Here is an 18636-nt window from a genome sequence, read left to right on the forward strand (position 1 = left end):
TCTAGTCTTTTTGTGTAAACAGCACCAGTGTCCTATAGAAACACCATCATAAAGCGCCATATAAATGCAATAATAATAATAATAATAATAATAATAATAATAACAATAACAATAATACTAATACTAATAATAATAATGATAATAATAATAATAATGATAATAATAATAATGATAATAATAATGATAATAATAATAATAACAATAATAATAACAGGTACATGTATATCATACCTTCTGGTGCTTGAACAGGGATATGTGAATTCAGCTTGTAGTATGACGTAGCATCACCGTCTCTCGGCATGTTGAGCGATTAGAAAATATCCAACTTCAATTTAAAAAGATGAGTTGTCAGTGTACGACTCCCTAAAAGACAAGTATGTGAAAATGAAACAGAAGACACCCGATTAGTAACTCGATGCCACAGTTTACACAAACATTTCACGCGTTAAGGCTCTGTTAATGAGTGATAATAAAATATACACAAGTGTAGTCGAAATTGCACTTTGGACTCTGAATTAACATGATTATGATCAGCAACTTCACAAAGTGTGTATATAAACTTCCATGCGTGCTCCTGAATATTGTCTGTATAATCTTCAGACAATAAGTTTTTCTTCATTGTCACACACGTTGTACATTAATTGACCGCGGAAATCGCTGATTTCTCTATGTAGCACTTTTATTATTACGAAAACACAAAGAGAGAGAGAGAGAGAGAGAGAGAGAGAGAGAGAGAGAGAGATGTGGATCAGATATAACAGAGAACAGAAATATCATTTGAAACCTGTGGAGTATACGTCAGGGCCTATGAGTTTCAAAACATAAAATATCGTGGACTATTTGTAAACTGAAGTAGGGCCTACATATATAGGCCTACAACAATTAATATGGACATACAGATAAACCCAGATTTAAAACACACAAGCTAGCTTTTTCAAATTGCCATATGATAAGGCCATTCTTTCGCTGTATAATTGATAACGTATGTATATCAAATTTTTAGGTGAGGAGAGCTCAGATACCGAGTATTTTTCAAGTCAAGTCATACTACAATGTATACCGTCCCTTGATTTTCTTTTGTTGCATTGCTGCAAACCACGTGTCGAAAACATACTTTTCATTTCATGGTTTATACATGATATATAAGTTCCGCTTCAAGCATGTTGGCATGACACAAAGCGATGCCGTCAAACATTAATTCTACAAACATGTTAGGATCCCATACTTTGACAAACAGATATTGAAACGTTAAAACTAATAATTGTAATGATATCAAGCAATTTGACAAACTATAAGAAAATCATCGAATATAATCTATGTCAAATCGGGTTCAAAATGACTTTCAGTTTCATCACGTCATTATAATACGTTATAATATTCATATCCCTTCTACATAATGTTTGGAATTCATATTTTATTTTGCAATGAGCATCATAGATATATCTTCTTCTTTTTTTGGGACAGTATAGATGAAGCTAATGTGACGAATATCAATGAAACTTGTTTAATTTTTTCTATGAAAGGTAGTAAACGCCCTGTAGACTATAGAAGAGAAATGATACATGCATTAATGCAACGAGAACATTTATCATAATGAGTGAGTCTTATTATCTCTTACCTCACACGCTGATCTCTGGCTCTGTGTAGCTGTTGGCACAAACTTCTTCTATTTCAGAATTATATCGCTAAGAAATACAGTTGACCTGTAACCTCGTCTTCATTTTATCTAGAAAATTCACACACCAAATATTCCTGAGAGTTTGAGAAAGAGAGAACGTCTGTCTCAACGGATTCGCCAGTGAAGACAATCTGAGCGTGTATACCCACTTCCTTCACGACAGAACATACTCAACTGATAAACAGTGGGAGTCACACGAGTTCGCCGTGTTTACAGACACTCGCTGTCAATTCATAACTTGACCCCAGTCTCAGGGTTATGGCAGGTGTGTCCTGGGGTAAACCTCCCCCTTGCTTTATATGCCTCTCCGCTATCGTTATCTGCTACTGTTTTTGAAAGGTTTATATAGATTTATTTCCTTCTTATCAAGCCAATATGTGCTAATCAACCAACATTAACCTTATCTGTTGATATTCGAACCTTTATCTAACAAGAAAGGTAACAGGGGATGTGATATCTCAGCAACCATAAGTATTCCTCATTCCGACTTCGGCAACCCCCTTCGGAAGGAGGAGTGGTACATGCCTTACACTGCCCCCGTTTTTCCAATACACTTGCAAGGGGAGGGAACAATTGATAGCCGATTTTAAGATCCATTCATAGACCTGATAGGGCATTACGGTCTATTGTTATGCTAACCCGTGTACGATCAAACCGTCACAATGAAAGTACAGCGAAGGGGATCGAGCGTTCCTTAGCAACAACCCAAACAAATCTGGGATTGGAGGTGCTGCACTCACAGACATGTGTCTTACGTGTTAGCCTTAGTTCAAGAGTCGTTCTAAACCATAATAGAATTAAATTCTTCCCACTACTCCGACCTGCATTGCCCTTGTCTGTATTCTTGGCAATAAACATCAACCACTTTATCAAACATCACTTTTTTGGGGTCTCTTAGAAGTGAAAATCAGTCGGTTAAAAAGTCTTGTGTAACTGCTTATATGATTATCTGTGGAGAGGGCTGGCCTATAATGCAGCTTATAGATCACATCACATCAGAGGATGAGTTACAACATTTCCCCCATAATTTTCCCCATAATGGGGTGGGGGGTGGGGGGTGTTCAGGGGGTTCTGTGGACCCCCCCCCCCCCTCCGTTTGACAGCAGACCAAAAAATGAAAGAAACAAAAAGAAATAGTAGATTAGTCGCGGAACCGCCCCCTCCCCTTTATAACAAATGAAACCCAGAAGTGGCACGAGAAACGAACAAAGATTACACGGGGAATCTTTTTTTTTTTTTTTTTTTTTGCTTGTCAGCTGATTAAACCTGGAAGTGGTCCACTTTTTCTATTCTGAATCCCCCCCCCCCATGAAAATATTAGGCCTGATTTTATGTATTTCAGTGAAAGTATCTGAGTGGCTATCGAACTTGAAAGGGCCTGACAACCTGATACTTAACAGTATAGCATATTTTCTTGAAGAAGAGGATGAATAGGACTTCATTTTTTCCTTTTTATGAGGAGCAAGGAGAAACCAACACCAAACGCAGTGAAATACATGCCGCATGCATTGTAGGCCTTGATATACCTATGAACAGTTCATAGTTTATAATATTCGTTCTTAAATAATGTATTTATAAGATCATGAAGCATTATCAAAATCTAAGTGATTACGGTATTTTGTCATTTCTTCTGTTCATAATGATGATGAAATGAACCAATTTGTCTGCAAACAATTTTGTCTATCTTTTTAAAATGAAGAAGTGTGTGAATGTATCCATACGATGTGTAGATTATAGTTTTTATAATCTATACGAGCATCTTGTGTGTGTGTGTGTGTGTGTGTGTGTGTGTGTGTGTGTGTGTGTGTGTGTGTGTGTGTGTGTGTGTGTGTGTGCAGGGAGGACCACTGTGGGAGAGAGACACATTCTTATAGTATCTGAAGGGCGGATCCAGGGATTTCGTAAAGGGGAGGCGCCTTTACAATATTAGAGGGAGGGGGCGCACACGCTCCTCCCCATTTTTTCTTTTTAATTCCTTTGTTTTAACATAAAATAATAGGGTGGCACGCCCCCGATGCCCCCCCCCCCCATCTGCCACTGTAGTATAGTCTGAAATCTGCTGTGATGTAATCATTTTGGGTCCTTGTGCTTGCCAACACGCGTGTGGCAAAAGGAAAAGAAAAAAAATGGAAAGAGAGTGAAAGAGAGAGAGATAGAGAGAGAAAGAGGGGGGGAGGGGTCACAAGGAGAGAGTAACAAAGATTAATGGTACCGAACACTTACTAGTCATTAGAAAAAAGGACAACACTTACTGTAATCATGAAGGCGTTAAAATGATGATGATGATGATAGCAGTATAGTCGTGGTAGTAGAAGTAATAGTAGTAGTAGTAGTAGTAGTAGTAGTAGAAGTAGTAATGATAATAATATATAATGTTAATAATAATGATATATAAATGATAATAATAATAATAATAATAATAATAATAATAATAATAATAATAATTATTATTATTATTATTATTATTATTATTATTATTATTATTATTATTATAATAATTATAATTATAACAATAATGATAAAAAATGGAAATTATGGAATTGATGCTGTGTATATACTGAAGCTGGCTGCAGGGAGAGAAAAAAAGAGTGGTCAGATATAATAGATAAACATAAAATAGATAATTTTAGATACTGTCTAATAGCTATGATACATATTCTGTGCTTGTTCCAAAGCGGGATAATAACAAAGAAAACCAAAATGTGAATGTCGAGTTGTTTCTAATCAACGAAATACTCATAGTATTCAACAGTGGGAGCAGGGGGAGGGGGGAGTGGAAACACCCTGTTCCACCGTGGAGCACCTCGAGTGTGATGTAACGCTGCAGTTTACACCTGTAGAAGTAGTTACAGTAGGAGAGGCGGTACATGAACAGTAAAAGTGCATTGACCTTGTATGACCTCATCTGACCTCTGTTATCTACTACCCACGAGCGATTCAATCTCGACATTCGAACAGCACCGAACACAAGGTCGTTTACTCGTGAGGTGATGACAGATTGGTGAGGGGGTAAAGTAAACAATCTCCGCCAACAAGCCGATGGGGGATTCGGATTACGCAAGGCACGCGTCCTCTGACAGACTCTTTCGCTCATTTTAAAGGCAGAATACCTGTTAGAAAAGAAAATAAGCTCAAATTCGTTCTAAGACTCTGACTACTACAGTTGGATCGTTGGATCGGTGTGCTGTGTGTATCATTTTCGTGCAGCATTGTGGAATTAACTACCAACTAGCCAACAGAGGGCGCATGGTAGTACGCGGCGATATGAATAAACATGCTAATTTGCATACATGAGCGACGCGTCGCTGCGAGTCTTGGTGTTGTGTCAAATAAACTAAATTATCTTAATTTCCCTGTCTTTACATTTTTGATAATGTAATGAAACAGAATTAACTTCATATATAGTATGCCTATGACTGCTCTGTTTTAAATATATGACGGCATTTGGCACTACACTAGGGATAATTAACCCGACGGCACTGTATTTCTAACCAGGACTAGAACGTATCTTTGTAATGATAATATGCTTGCTTGCGATTAATTTCGTTATCTTTGCGCAGAGGCAGTATCGTAGCCAATGAGGTTTATCCGAGGCGCGATTATTGCTAGTTGAAAACTTATCCCAATACCCCGCTCTGACGACGTGAAATACCGTCGGCTGTAGCAATTTTTCCGGATCTCCAAGGAGATCTCATATAAACTCAAAGAAAGAAACACATAACAAATAATAAAAGAACGACATTAGTCACATATTAGTTTTCTTCCTTTTTTTCATACTTTTTCTGCTTCGATTTCTATTTTCCTCAATTTATAGGCATATTCGTTTTCGGACCATTTGAAACTTTTTCATTAAAGTCCATTTATGACTTCTAATTTAGGTTTTATACGTTATTGTTCCCATGTTCAATATTCATGCAGTCGCAGACCCCATTACTAGGATGACGGTAGTGTCTGTATAGTGAATAAACAAAATGTTGGGCCCTCCCATGAGGAACATCGATCGAGGTGCCTGTGTCTGAATACTACTGTACAAACGTTTGCATCTTCCACATCCCTGGTATCTCATATTAGTATGAATATTACTTTAATTCTCTTCCTAAATGATAAGTAATAAACAGGGATTGATAAATTACCAATATTTGATTATACATGCACTAGCTACAATAATTCATAGTGTGGAGAAATCCGGCAAAACCTAAAGTTTTTTTTTTTCAGTTTTGAATAAAACATATCCTATGATTTAACCTGAACATACCATGATTTAGACCACGAATTTGAGAAGAAAATAAGTCTACATGAGTTTCATATAAAATAACATTTATTTTGCCAAAAATTAGACATAATTTAGCAGAACAACATAAAGAGAGGCAAAATAATGCCAAAGAGGAACGAAACAAATTGAAAATGCAAGGAGAAATAAGGTACCGTAACTGTTATGAAGAAACAGCTGTCATGTACAGTATTTTCATAGGATATATTATCATCAAATATGTGTTCTTTTCTTTTTTTTTCTCCCTCTCTCTCTAATTTGCTTTTCTGATTCGGCAAACTTGTAACATGACACTTAATACCGAAATCCGATCTGTTCAAAGTACCTTTCGGCGATTCTACTCTCAGTCGCGTGAAACAATTTGACCTCCACTCTCATATCACATCGATCATTTGAATCTTTTATGCCCGTTTCGCTCTGGAAGACATGACTGTTTTGGGAAAAGAAATTTTACCAAGCCAAGAATGATGAAATTTTCACTCCCGAATCATGACAGCGTATGCTATACCACAGCCTGTTGTTATAGCCAGGAGCGATGACGTGTGATTAGATTTTTTTCCGCACCCAATCGCTGTACGCCACTTTGCACAAGTTGAGGTCAAATCGTGACCCTTTGTTGTACACGTTCACTAAACACATGTTTGATTAGACTTCGCCGGAGAAGAATCTAGTAGCCGGTACATTTCATTTAATGAATCCAGTGTGTATGCATCCCAGTTTTTAGGAAGAATCTACCAATACAAGAAGTACATACAATAGGGTAAGTTTCTGTGAATCATATTGCATTTTCGATTTCCTACAGTAGAAAACAATTTGCTGGCAGACACAAGCTTCGAATTGCAAAAAGAAACCCTAAGTCCCATACGCGCAATTCTGTGTAATCATATTTACACTTCTGCTGCTCTAAATACAATTGTCTACTGTGTCTACTAGATTAGTACATAGTAGTCTAAAGTAAACTTACTGATTTGATACTGGCTAATGAATTGAGAGTCGCTAACCATTCATGAATGAATAATTGATCAAGATACTGAGATGAAGCCATAATGTTTGACTGGAAGAACGTGAACTGATGAATGAGATGTTATCCTGCCGCAGCGCCCACGCAGGTACTATCCACACACATGCCACAAAATATTGCAAAGTCCTTGTCGTTCATAAGACTGTCTTTTACAAAGTGTAGTTGCACAAGTGTTGTTGGGGATCCTTACCTAAGTGTTTTATTTCCAGAGGTGATCTCTATTTGTCAACCAGTACCACGTTGCTCAGCCAGCAGGCATCTGTCACCTCTGCCTCAAATCTCAGGGCAGCGAGCTCCTCATGTACTTTACGTGGCATGGGTTTTCGTCTGCCGTGATACTGGAGCAGTTTAGTTATTGTTAACTTGTGCTTAACATATAACTGAGCTATGTGTGTCTCGCCATTCCACACATGCAAATTTGGGAAGTTCCTCAGTTGTCAACACTTATTGTTCTTCTTCTCCTCCTTTTTTTCCTTCTTTTTCTTGGTTGATATTGAATATTGATATTGTCATTAATTTGTAGCTCCCTCCAGAGTTCAGCCATGTTCAGCATTGAACTTTGCATACATTGCAGTTTAGTGTGACTTTATTTGTGCCTTGAATTGTTTAATGTTTATTGTTTTACACCCATTCACAAGCTGTTGAATTGCTCATCATACCTCAACTGGTACTTGTGGAAGATTTCAACAAACTGCTAACCACTATTTGTCTTCCCAAGCAGATCTCCCGGAATGAGTGTATGATATGTTGAGAAATGTAAATGTGCCTTAGTTCCATAGAAGTTGAAAGGTGCCTTAGTTCTGTAGAATTATCAGTACATCTTATGATAATGACATTTTAGATTTCATACCTGTTTTCAAGTCAAAAAGGGACATTTCAATCCATGAGGAATATGTTTGATTTTTACATTTCTTTTTCAGAAGTACTACCATTAATCAGCTCTTTTTAGTCAATCGTGTGTCATTTTAGAAAAGAAAAAGCAAGTCTTATTTCATTTAGGTATTTGCTGCATAGTTATACAAGTGAGTAGATATATCTTTTTCTTGTTTATTTTAGATCAGATATGATATCTTGAACCCTTGATGACTTGTCATAACATTCACATCTTTTTCCTTACCTTCTGATTTCACCCAGCCATGAGGGTACCAAGCTTAGTTGGGCTGCTGTCAGCGGTCAGTCTGGTCTTGCTGACCGGTCAACCCAAGCTGACCAGTGGTCTGGCGGTCATGTCTGTAGACTTGGGCAGTGAGTGGATCAAGGTGGCTATAGTGAAGCCAGGTGTTCCAATGGAAATTGTTCTTAACAAGTGAGTATTACCCAGCTGGTATGAATACCTTGACCTTCCAAGGGCGACTAAAACACATTATAGAATGGGTAGCGAGAATCCTGCAATCTCATTGGTCGAGAGCTATGTGTTGATTTTTACTGACCGCACGCTGAGTCACAGTGGTAAACATGTTATCGCGCACTTGTAGCAAGAGTACGCGTACTTGTAATAAAGATTCGCGCACTAAGCAAGCGTTCGCGCACCCAGTACGAGACGCCTATTGGCTAAAACAACCATGCATCAGTATTTACTGATGCATGGCTGGCCGTGCGTCCAGTAAAAACTGATGCATGGTGTATGTATGCCAAGCCAAAACGAAATGCATCCAGTAATTTTGTCATCGGGTGACACGATAGAAAAATGGGTTTTTGGCAAGAAAATTACCCATTCTATAAATCAGATGATGCACATGTCTTTTCGTGCGTCAGTCGGAATATAGTGTGCATGCGGTAACTATGGAATTTAGCCTAAACCCACGAGGCGAAGCCGAGTGGGTTTTATAAGCATTCCATAGTTACCTTCTGCACACAATTACGACTGACGCACTCAGACCTGTGCGTCATTTGTATACGGTACTAGTCTGTAGGGCAAGCAGGGGTCGCACTTAACTTTTTTTTTAACTATCCAGGCGGACTACTTGGAATTAATTTTGACACTGAAGCAATATTTTGGCTAGCCAGACGGACTAGTAACTTCAGAATTTTACGATTTTTAGCTAGTCCGACGTGATTTTTGGTGGCCAATGGCCAGCAGACCATCGCCAATTTCGAACCCTGGCAAGTAAATAAACATGCATCAATACCAGTTTACCCTTTGTGTGCTTTGGGTGCTGATGGCTCAGTAAATCCCAGCATTATACACACTGTTCAAAGTCCCTGGCACAGAAAGACTTTTCAAAACAGTTTAGGGCACTTGTCCTTAAGCCCATGCAAGCAAATAGGAGAAATACAATACCGACTATTTGAAATGTATACATGCCTGTACCTTGTTTGATAGCCTGCCAAAGACCTATCAGAAAGCTATGGAATGGATGAATCCTGCCAGTAATTGAGACTAAATCCTGTTGCCGATAGTTTATTTCACCATTCAATTCAATTCAATTCAATTCAATTCAATTCAATTCAATTCAATTCAATTCAATTCAATTCAATTCAATTCAATTCATACATTTATTCAGTATAAATCATCAGTTCAATTCAGTTCAACTCATATCATAATTCACTGTCTAGGCAGAACTTAATCACACTGTTAGCATTACATTTCAAAGTAAATGAAATTATCATTAAAGCAATTAAAGTTAAAGTTCTTTTTTGTACTCTTTCCAATTTTTATCTGAGTGGCCTTTCAATGTTTTCCATGTGTGCATATACAGAGAAAGTCGCAGGAAAACGCCAGTAAGCATCGGCCTTCGAGATGACGAGCTACTCTTTGGAGACCCAGCTCAATCAATGGTGAGTGTTTCTTCCCCAGTGTGAGTTTTTTTGTTTGTTTTTTTTCATCAGGCAAACTGCTTATGACTATTTAAAACTGCTTCTACAGAGTAACTATCAACAGTGCAGCCTGCCTGTGATTGTTGCCAATTTGAGCTGGTGAGTGGGTGTATGATGGAAAAGAGAGAAAGCATGAAAAGAACAGACAAGCTAAAAGCATGGTTTTGTAAAGTAGATATTACAGAGTTTAATTTGTTTTGTTTCTTTTTAAACTTTTTATTGATCAGATAATTGATGTGTCCATCAAAACAGCACTAATCATATTATGAATTAATACTGTGGGATCAACATGGCAAAACATGAATGAAAAAAAATGTAAGGAATTACATCAAACAGCATAAGATACACATAGTGGGTAGTGGTATTCATTAACGGTATGGATCAAAATGAATTTTCTACAGGAAACCAAATATTACAGAGTTCTCTGCTGGAGCATTGTGTATGAAAGTGAGTTATATAAATGAGCAGATACAGGACTTGAAACACAAGACTGACTTGATGTTTTCTTTTGGTTTCTCAGAGACCAAGGTCTGTTTAGTTTTGCTTTTGGTGTTTTCTGTCTGCATGCTGCAGCTGCTGTTGGCATGTTTGTACATGTGCTTTACACACTCTTTTATTGAATTCCACAAAATCTCAAGAATTATACTGTATCCTAAGTTGCCATGGAACTGTCAGTATCCTGATTCTGGTATATCAACAGAAAGTTAGGGCAGATGTAAATGTAAATGTCTTCACTATTCTTGTAATTTCATCAAACTTGTTAACATAAATCAAATTACTGTAAAAGTGGAAATTTTCGTGGTGTTGAAATTTTCGCGCATTTTGTGGAACAAGAATCTTGTGCAAAAATAAAGACTCGCAAGTATTTTTGCTTCCCATATGTTCCTGTAGTTGATGTCTTGATTCCGTGGAATTTAAAACACACGAAACTTTTTACCTGGCTGAGTGCGAAAAACTAGTCGTATGAAAGTATGTAATTTGAGAACCTCAGTGATGGCACATTATATTTTGGAAAAGGCAAGTTGTCATTTTCAAATGGCACAGGGCCCTATGTTCTGGTATTTCATGGTTTTTACAGTAACATGAAAGTTGTTTTGGCATCTTTTGTGCATTATCAAATACATGTATCTTCTGACAGATAAAAGACTAGTGGCATGGAATAATCGAAAATTTAAAAGTTACACCTCAGAATATGTGGTTCAGATTCAACATCTTTTTAAAGCATATTGATGCTCATTCCAATGTAATTTTTGCTGGATTTTTATTTTGATGGATTCATTGATATATCTTCACACTGATGATGAGCATGATAAAGTGTCATTTTGGATAATGCAGTATGGAGAAATTTATCAAGTTGAGTCAAAACATCAAGTTATTCTAATTGTCTTCGATGTTTCCAATGATCAGTAGTGGTGCGGTGAAAGTGAAGCTTACCAAACTTTCTGAATACTGTCAATATTTTTTCCTCTCCACTTACTGTGAATGCTTATCTTGTTTCTCTTCAGAACATCAATGGATAATTAGTGTAAACGCTGATTTTTTTGCAAGATTAGATTTTGTGTGTGTGCTATAAAGTGACTAAAAACATATTCAAAGATTCTTGCATTTGAATTGTGCAATTGTCAGCCCATTCAAAAAGTGCAGAGAAAAATTGTAAGGATATTTATCGCGGGTTGTAGAATCTGTGTCAGCCAAAAGTAACTTGAAATGTTTAAATTAGTGCAGTGCGAAAATTTCCATGTTTACATTAATGAGCAAGGCATCCTCATCAACCATATGTGACCCTGCACCTCAAAACAAACAAAGAGTCGCCAGACATGAATTTTTAGGTAAGACCATGTTCTGAAAGAGCAGACTTTAAGCTTTAAAATGATGTATAACTCAAATCAAATGGACTCTCCTAACTTATCTGAATATTGGAAAGAAAGCACAAACTCAGGAAAAGTGTGAACTGAGAAAAGAGGCTCTGAAGTACGGTGTCTATTCAAGCGCTTAATCTTTACCAAACCGTGCTGGCTGTGCGATGAATGGGACAAAAAACAGGAAGTAAACCACCAGAGTAACAACAATGAAGGGATTATCAGATTAAACTGAAATTAAGCATGCCTCATTAACACATTCTGTCCATAATTAATGCCAACTTTCAAAGCAGTAGCACCATTCTTTCAAAAGTTGTTAGAGTTGAAAGTGAAGAGTGTGGACAAGGTTTTTCAGAAATGAAAAAGGGATTCTAAAGACACATCTAATCACACTATTCTACCAAAAATGTTCGAGATAAACTGCTAAAAAAACACACTTTCCTGCCCATTTTATGATACCAAATTTTAGCATAATGTAAAAGAAGACCCGCTCTTTCAGGAAATATGAAAAAGTCAAGTTCGGCTACGTGTAGGTTGACCCATTTCACTTATTTTCAGTCCTCACGCAAAATCAGTGTGTGCGACTTTATGTTCGTTTTGAGGTGCACGGTCACATATGTAGTTGAATTGCTCTGCATTTCCTTTTTTTTCTTTTTTTCTTTTTCATGAAACTGAAACTACCCATTATGTTTGATTTTCACACACTATGAAACTACACACATGTGTATTTCCAGTGGCCTGTGCCATAATTCATTGATTTCTTTTTTATTTTCTACTATTTTGTTGGTGTATTGAAAGTACAGACCTGCAAGGGGCAAACTACAATGTAGCTGTGTTGAGTCTGTGTAGTGACAGGGAAGGTTGAAACATCTGTCGCTGGTGATATTCTGTGCAGTTTAAATGTTTTTATAGTGAAAAACATGAATCATCAAACAGCAGAATCAAATCTAATACCAACTTTTCAAACATTGGTCCTGCCCTGTTTCCTATTGCTACAATATTCAGTTTGACGTCATGAATTAGATTTGGGCCCAATTTGATCTCTTTATTCTGTCATGGAAACATGGAGATTTATGCTCTCGTCTCTTGATTAGCAGTTAACATGAATACTTATATTGAAGGTTGCCTGGCATAGCAGTACAGTTGTCCAAAAAAAAATTACAATCAATTTTTTGCATTGATAACACCCAATATGATTAAACTGTCTTAATGCTACTTCAGGATCTTAAAATATAATATCTTAGCTCTATTTTGCAGAAAACCCCATTCAATTTGGTTAAGTGGTCACAGAGAAATGTGAAAAGTTGTAAAGCATACGTGTCATGAGTCTGATTCTTCCAAGTTTAGCACTTTGATGCTTTTGTGTGTGAATACAATAGACAGAACTTGGAGGGACGAGATTCTTGACATCCTCTACAGAATTCCTCATTTCTCTTTGACCACTGAAGCAAATTGAATGGGGTTTTCTGTAAGATGTGGGCAATGAGTTATAGTTTCATACCATGAATTTTTACTTGGATTGATTGACTATTCTTAAAGATATCATTGCGGAGGGTCCCGTTGTAATTTTTTTTGGGACATACGGTACATAGATGTTCACATACAAGGTGATTTTAGTAGATCGTTTTATCATCACATATTCAGTGAAGCATTCTTTGAAGGCAGAAAGAATGAAACTTTGTTACACTTGTGAAATCACATATCATCACTTTGGTGTCAAAACCATCTATCTCAAATTTTGATGAAAATTACTTTCTTTGATCAATGGTCAGATAGTCAGTTAAGTGATGTCCTCTCCTAAAAAATGAAGCCACCATGGCATGTCAAATGAAAGGCTATCCCATTCGCTATAGTGCTTTGGCTGCCATGCGTTTTTGCTTTCGTGAACATTTGGCATTTTGTATATATGAGGTCTTGTTGCCCCAGTGAGGATATTTCATGATTACACAAATTTGTGACAGGAAACAAGAAACTAGAATGCTAGTGCCATTACCAGGGTAGCTATGATCCCGTCCTGCCAAGAAATTAACACTGTCATAAAATATGCAAGGTTTGTGTCAGCTCTCAGTCTGCATGAATTATTCATGAACCCTGGCAAGTGTCCCTCGTAATTACTCAACCCTTAAAGGGATTGCCGCACATTAATTTACTTAATTGTCCATCAGGGAAATATATTGGAAATGTATTAGGTAAAATAATAGGCTTTTTTTTTCCTCATGAAAATGATGTGCATGGCAAGTTAGACCAAAGCACGCAGACACACACACATACATGCTAAAAACATAACATACTTTATTCAGAATTTGTCTGAAGAGTGAAGGAAAGAGATGATGTGATGTGCTAGTAACATCAGCTGGCTACTTGGGTATAACTGCAATTTCTTTACTGTGGAAATGAACATTAGATAGAGAATATCCATTTTCTGTATTTGAGAAGCATATTAACTCATACAGTTTAGTGGAATACACAATGTATACTCTTGCATTATACAGTAGATATTTGCCAAAATGATTTGTAAAATATACCCCCCCCCCCCAAAGAAAAAGTAAAAAAAAAAAAAGTCCCTTGTGTGTTGTCCTCTGATTTCAAAGACTTTTTTTTTGGTCAGTGTGGAGAGCTCAAATTCTCATAAAGCCTGAGTGTTTTTACAAGGGAGTTATATGATAGTTTTTTTTTTTTTAAATCATCATAATGAGTCACTTCGTGGGAATTTATACTTCCTGGGTGTAGCTTGCATATCATACCATTACTGGCTTGTGTAAAAATAATTGTCTGTCTTCATCGAGATGATACAATATTATAAGTTGATTGTGTAGAAAAATAATTATGAACAGTCACTAGAAAAAGACATGTACACTGTATAGATCTGTTCAATGTTTGTCATGCTACTGAAATAATCATTGTACATCGTATTTTGTATACGATCGATGTTAAACTTTGCTGGAATGAAATAGATTTTTTCCCTCTGTTACTGTTACCTCTTAATTGCAGTGCACATTCTTATGTACATGTACATTATATGTTTGTATAATGTATAGATAGTGCAAGACAAGAATTTTATATTGTACTTGTTTGTACTGGGTTTGTGTTAAATATCAGAGTAATCTTATGTTTTTTTTCAACAAAATGTTATTTATACTGGGTCAAAATATTGATTGGTTTGTTGTTGTATATTATTTTGTATCTTGTACTATTTTGAACTTTGTTTCATTTAGCATTGTTTGCAACAGATGCTCTGCTGAAGATCAGCAGATTAGTATTGAATTTAGTGAATCAGAACACCTTTTATCATTTTAGCCTTGTATATTTGAGTTGTTCTTGCAAAATAGGCCATTCTAGCTGATGAAACATGAGTTGGTAAGGTACTTACACTTGTACACAAGAATAAACCTGACTTGGCAACCAGAAAGATGAAGGGATGTTTGTGTGTGTGTGTGTGTGTGTGTGTGTGTGTGTGTGTGTGGGGGGGGGGGGGGGTTGGGGGGTTGGATGGAGGGGGCAGGGCTACTAATACATTATGGTTATTTCTATGCTTGACAATACCAGTAGTGGTCTCCAACTCTGTGGAAATGTTTGATGCAAAGAATCACTACACATTGTGCATTTCCTTTCTTACTTTGTTTTCAATTTCCACAGGGAGTGAAATATCCCAAGAGAAATTATTTTTACATCCAAGATCTCTTGGCCAAACCACTGGACAATCCACTGGTCAAGCTTCACCAAAAGAGATTCCCTTTCTATGACATGGACCAGGATGAGGAAAGAGGTCAGTGGTTGGAATAGCTACTGCAGAAACAAATTTAAAAAAAAAAAAGAGAGAAGATTGCATTCATGATTAGTGAATGAATGAAAGAATGGATGACTGACTTCAATACTGCATGAATGAATGAATAGATGAGTGAATGAATGAATGAATGAATAGATGAGTGAATGAATGAATGAATGAATGAATGAATAGATGAGTGAATGAATGAATGAATGAATGAATGAATGAATGAATGAATGAATGAATGAATGAATGACTTCACAGTGAATCCAAGAAATCAATAAGTTCCCAAATGTATGATGTGTTAATGGATGAATTAATCAGTGTGAGTAGTTGTTGAGTATCAATCTTTGCCAATAATTTGAACAGGGATTGACAGAATATTTATACCCCCGCCAAACGAAGTTTGAAGGGGGTATATAGGAATCAGCGGGCGGTCGGGCGGTCGGGCGGTCGGGCGGTCGGGCGGTCGGTCCGTTGCAAATCTTGCGTCGCGAACTACTTCCTCAGTTTTCAACCGATTCCCATAAAACTTGGCACAGATGTGTGCCTTGGGTTGTAGATGTGCAAGACGTATTTTTTGACAGTACCCAAAAGTACGTTGCCATGGTAACGGCATATTATGGGCAAAAATGGGTACAAATCTTGCGTCGCGAACTCCTCCCACAGTTTTTGATCATTTTTTATGAAATTAGGTACAGATGTTCATCTGAATATGTTAATGTGCAAGACACATATTTCTGCAGTGGCAAAAAGTGCGTTGCCATGGTAACGGCATGTTATCGGTAAAATATAGGGCAAAATGCTTCATGGCAAGACTGCTTCATCAGTGTTCTTCCAATTCTCATGGAATTCATATTGAATGTTTGTCTTAGGATATAGGTCAGCATGACACATTTCTTGACAGTGACAAAAAGTATGTTGCCATGGTAACAGCTCACATATTATGAGCCAAAATGATGGAAAATTTTGTGTTGCAAACTACTTCCTCAGTTTTTTGCCCAATTTCCATGAAACTTGGTACAGATGTGTGCCTTTGGTTGTAGATGTGCAAGACGCATTTTTTTACAGTACCCGAAAGTACGTTGCCATGGTAACGGCATATTAATGGCAGAAGATCAAGGAAAGATCTTGCGGATTTAACTACTTCCTCAGTTTTTTGACCAAAGCTTATGAAATGTGGCACACACCTTGATCTTGGTGGGAAGATGTGGAAGACATATTTTTCGGACGTGTCGGAAGCTGCGTTGCCATGGTAACGGCATATAAATGGCAGAAGATCAAGGAAGATCTTGCGGATTGAACTACTTCCTCTGTATTCGACTGAAGCTCATGAAATGTGGCACACACATTGGTCTTGGTGGGAAGATGTGCAAGACATATTTTTTGGACGTGTCGGAAGCTGCGTTGCCATGGTAATGGCATATTAATGGCGGAAGATCAAGGAAAGATCTTGTGGATTGAACTACTTCCTCAGTTTTTGACAAAAGCTTATGAAATGAGGCACACACAATAGTCTTGGTGGGAAGATGTGCAAGACATATTTTTCGGACGTGTCGGAAGCTGCGTTGCCATGGTAACGGCATTTAAATGGCAGAAGATCAAGGAAAGATCATTCCTTGGGTAAGACTGTCGTCACGGGGTGGGGGTATTAATCACCTTAAGTGATATTTCTAGTTTACACTTGTAATTGTAAAGATTATAGATGAGTGAGTATCTTCATAGTCTAGATGTACAGTTCCGCCTGCGATCAACGTCACAGTGATTTTGCGCGCGAATGAGCGCGCGCAAGTTAGCGCAGTTGAGCGCGGTTCGAGCTCGCTCATTTGCGCTCACATCGTCGGGCGGGTGAAAGCCGGCAAATGTATCTGCTGCCATCTGCGGCCAAAAAAGGGCATGGTAATGTCGTAGGTGCATGTATTACTGCAGTGCCGAGTATGCTGAGCATGTTCTCGCGGAAGGGAAGGGCCGTCCCTTTTCACATCAAAGTTTGATAAATGTGTTTGTGAGTATGTATGTCTGTGCGTGTTTGTCTGTATGTTCGCGCCTCTGTAAAACAGAAAAAAAAGGCGTGAAAGAAATGGATGGAACAAGATTCCGCTGCAAGAATTTGACCATCGCTGGGACCATAACTGCACTACACAAAATTTTACTTTCAGCGTTCATGTTTTAACTTTCATGAAGGAATATTTTCTGGTTATTTCGACTGTCTTCTGCAGTTTCCATTAGCGTATTTTTTCCCGCGCAGTACGATAGCCCGCGCAGGCGCGTAATTGCGATCCATGCAATCTCGACAAAATGATAGCAAGGAAACATCAAAGAAATAAAGCAAGATTCCGCTGCAACATTTTAACCATCGCTATGGCCAAAATTGCTTATTTTAAGATTTTACTTTCAGCGTTCTTGTTACTTCCAGTATTCATGGTATTCGGAATATCTGTTGTACTTTCTATCAGCATTCTTTTTTGTGCACTACGAAAGCGAGCAGAGGTGCGCAATTGCGATCTTTGTACTAGTAATTCAGGGCAGATGCGCGCAACATTGCGCTCTCTGCATTTCGAAAACATAATCGTGATCAGAAGAAGATATTTAACAAATTTCCGTAGCAACATCTTAAACCATCTCCCTGCAATGTATTCTTTTCCGCACAATACACAATAGCGAGATAACCAGGTTTAGAAGAAAGCATTAGAACACGATTCCGTAGCAACATTTTGGAACATTGCTCTAACCAAAAATTAATATCGTAAATTATTTTATCTGACAATATTGCTTTAGGATTTTACATCCAGGGTTCGTGGTATTCTGAATGTCTTTTCTACTAAGCCATGGGTTCTGTTCCGCACATGTACGACAGCGTGCAGATGCGCGCAATTGCGCTCTCTACATTCTCGACGAGATGTAATCAGTTTCAGAAAGCATGAAAGAAAATTGAGCAAGGTTCGGTAGCAATATTCTGAAACATCGCTCTAACTAAGATATGGATCAATTTGTTTGACACTTTAATTCTTATTTTACTTTTAGCGTTGATATTTCTGTCACTGTTCATACTAATCTGATGAACCGTTGATCTATCCAATACGTATTCTTAGACGAGCAACAGGATAGCGAGCAGATGAACGCAATTGCGCTCTCTGCATTCCCGACGAGATAATCAGGTTTACAAAAAATAATTTGAACAGCATTCCGTAGCAACAATTTGGAAGATCGCTCTAACCAGATATA

At 37.6% G+C, this 18636-nt stretch overlaps 1 protein-coding gene and 1 non-coding gene across 2 annotated transcripts in view; both read left to right on the forward strand.

Moving 5' to 3' along the window:
- The first annotated feature begins 5226 nt into the window (after window positions 1–5226).
- On the forward strand, window positions 5227–5367 carry LOC139729962 (U4 spliceosomal RNA). The gene has a single exon (XR_011710896.1). It is a non-coding gene; the product is annotated as a U4 spliceosomal RNA (small nuclear RNA).
- Window positions 5368–6583: 1216 nt separating this feature from the next.
- The window catches only part of LOC139728833 (hypoxia up-regulated protein 1-like), a 62067-nt gene continuing 50014 nt past the window's right edge, over window positions 6584–18636 (forward strand). The window contains exons 1-4 of the mRNA XM_071639772.1: window positions 6584–6708; window positions 8104–8275; window positions 9669–9747; window positions 15282–15411. Of these exons, the coding sequence (XP_071495873.1) occupies window positions 8106–8275; window positions 9669–9747; window positions 15282–15411 (379 nt within the window). The 5' untranslated portion in view covers window positions 6584–6708; window positions 8104–8105. The remainder of the gene's footprint in view (window positions 6709–8103; window positions 8276–9668; window positions 9748–15281; window positions 15412–18636) is intronic.

This window comes from Diadema antillarum, unplaced genomic scaffold (assembly GCF_040938485.1).
Source record: "Diadema antillarum isolate AM-2024a unplaced genomic scaffold, OU_Dant_1.0 scf00000020, whole genome shotgun sequence".
In the NCBI taxonomy this organism is placed as follows: Eukaryota; Metazoa; Echinodermata; class Echinoidea; order Diadematoida; family Diadematidae; genus Diadema; species Diadema antillarum.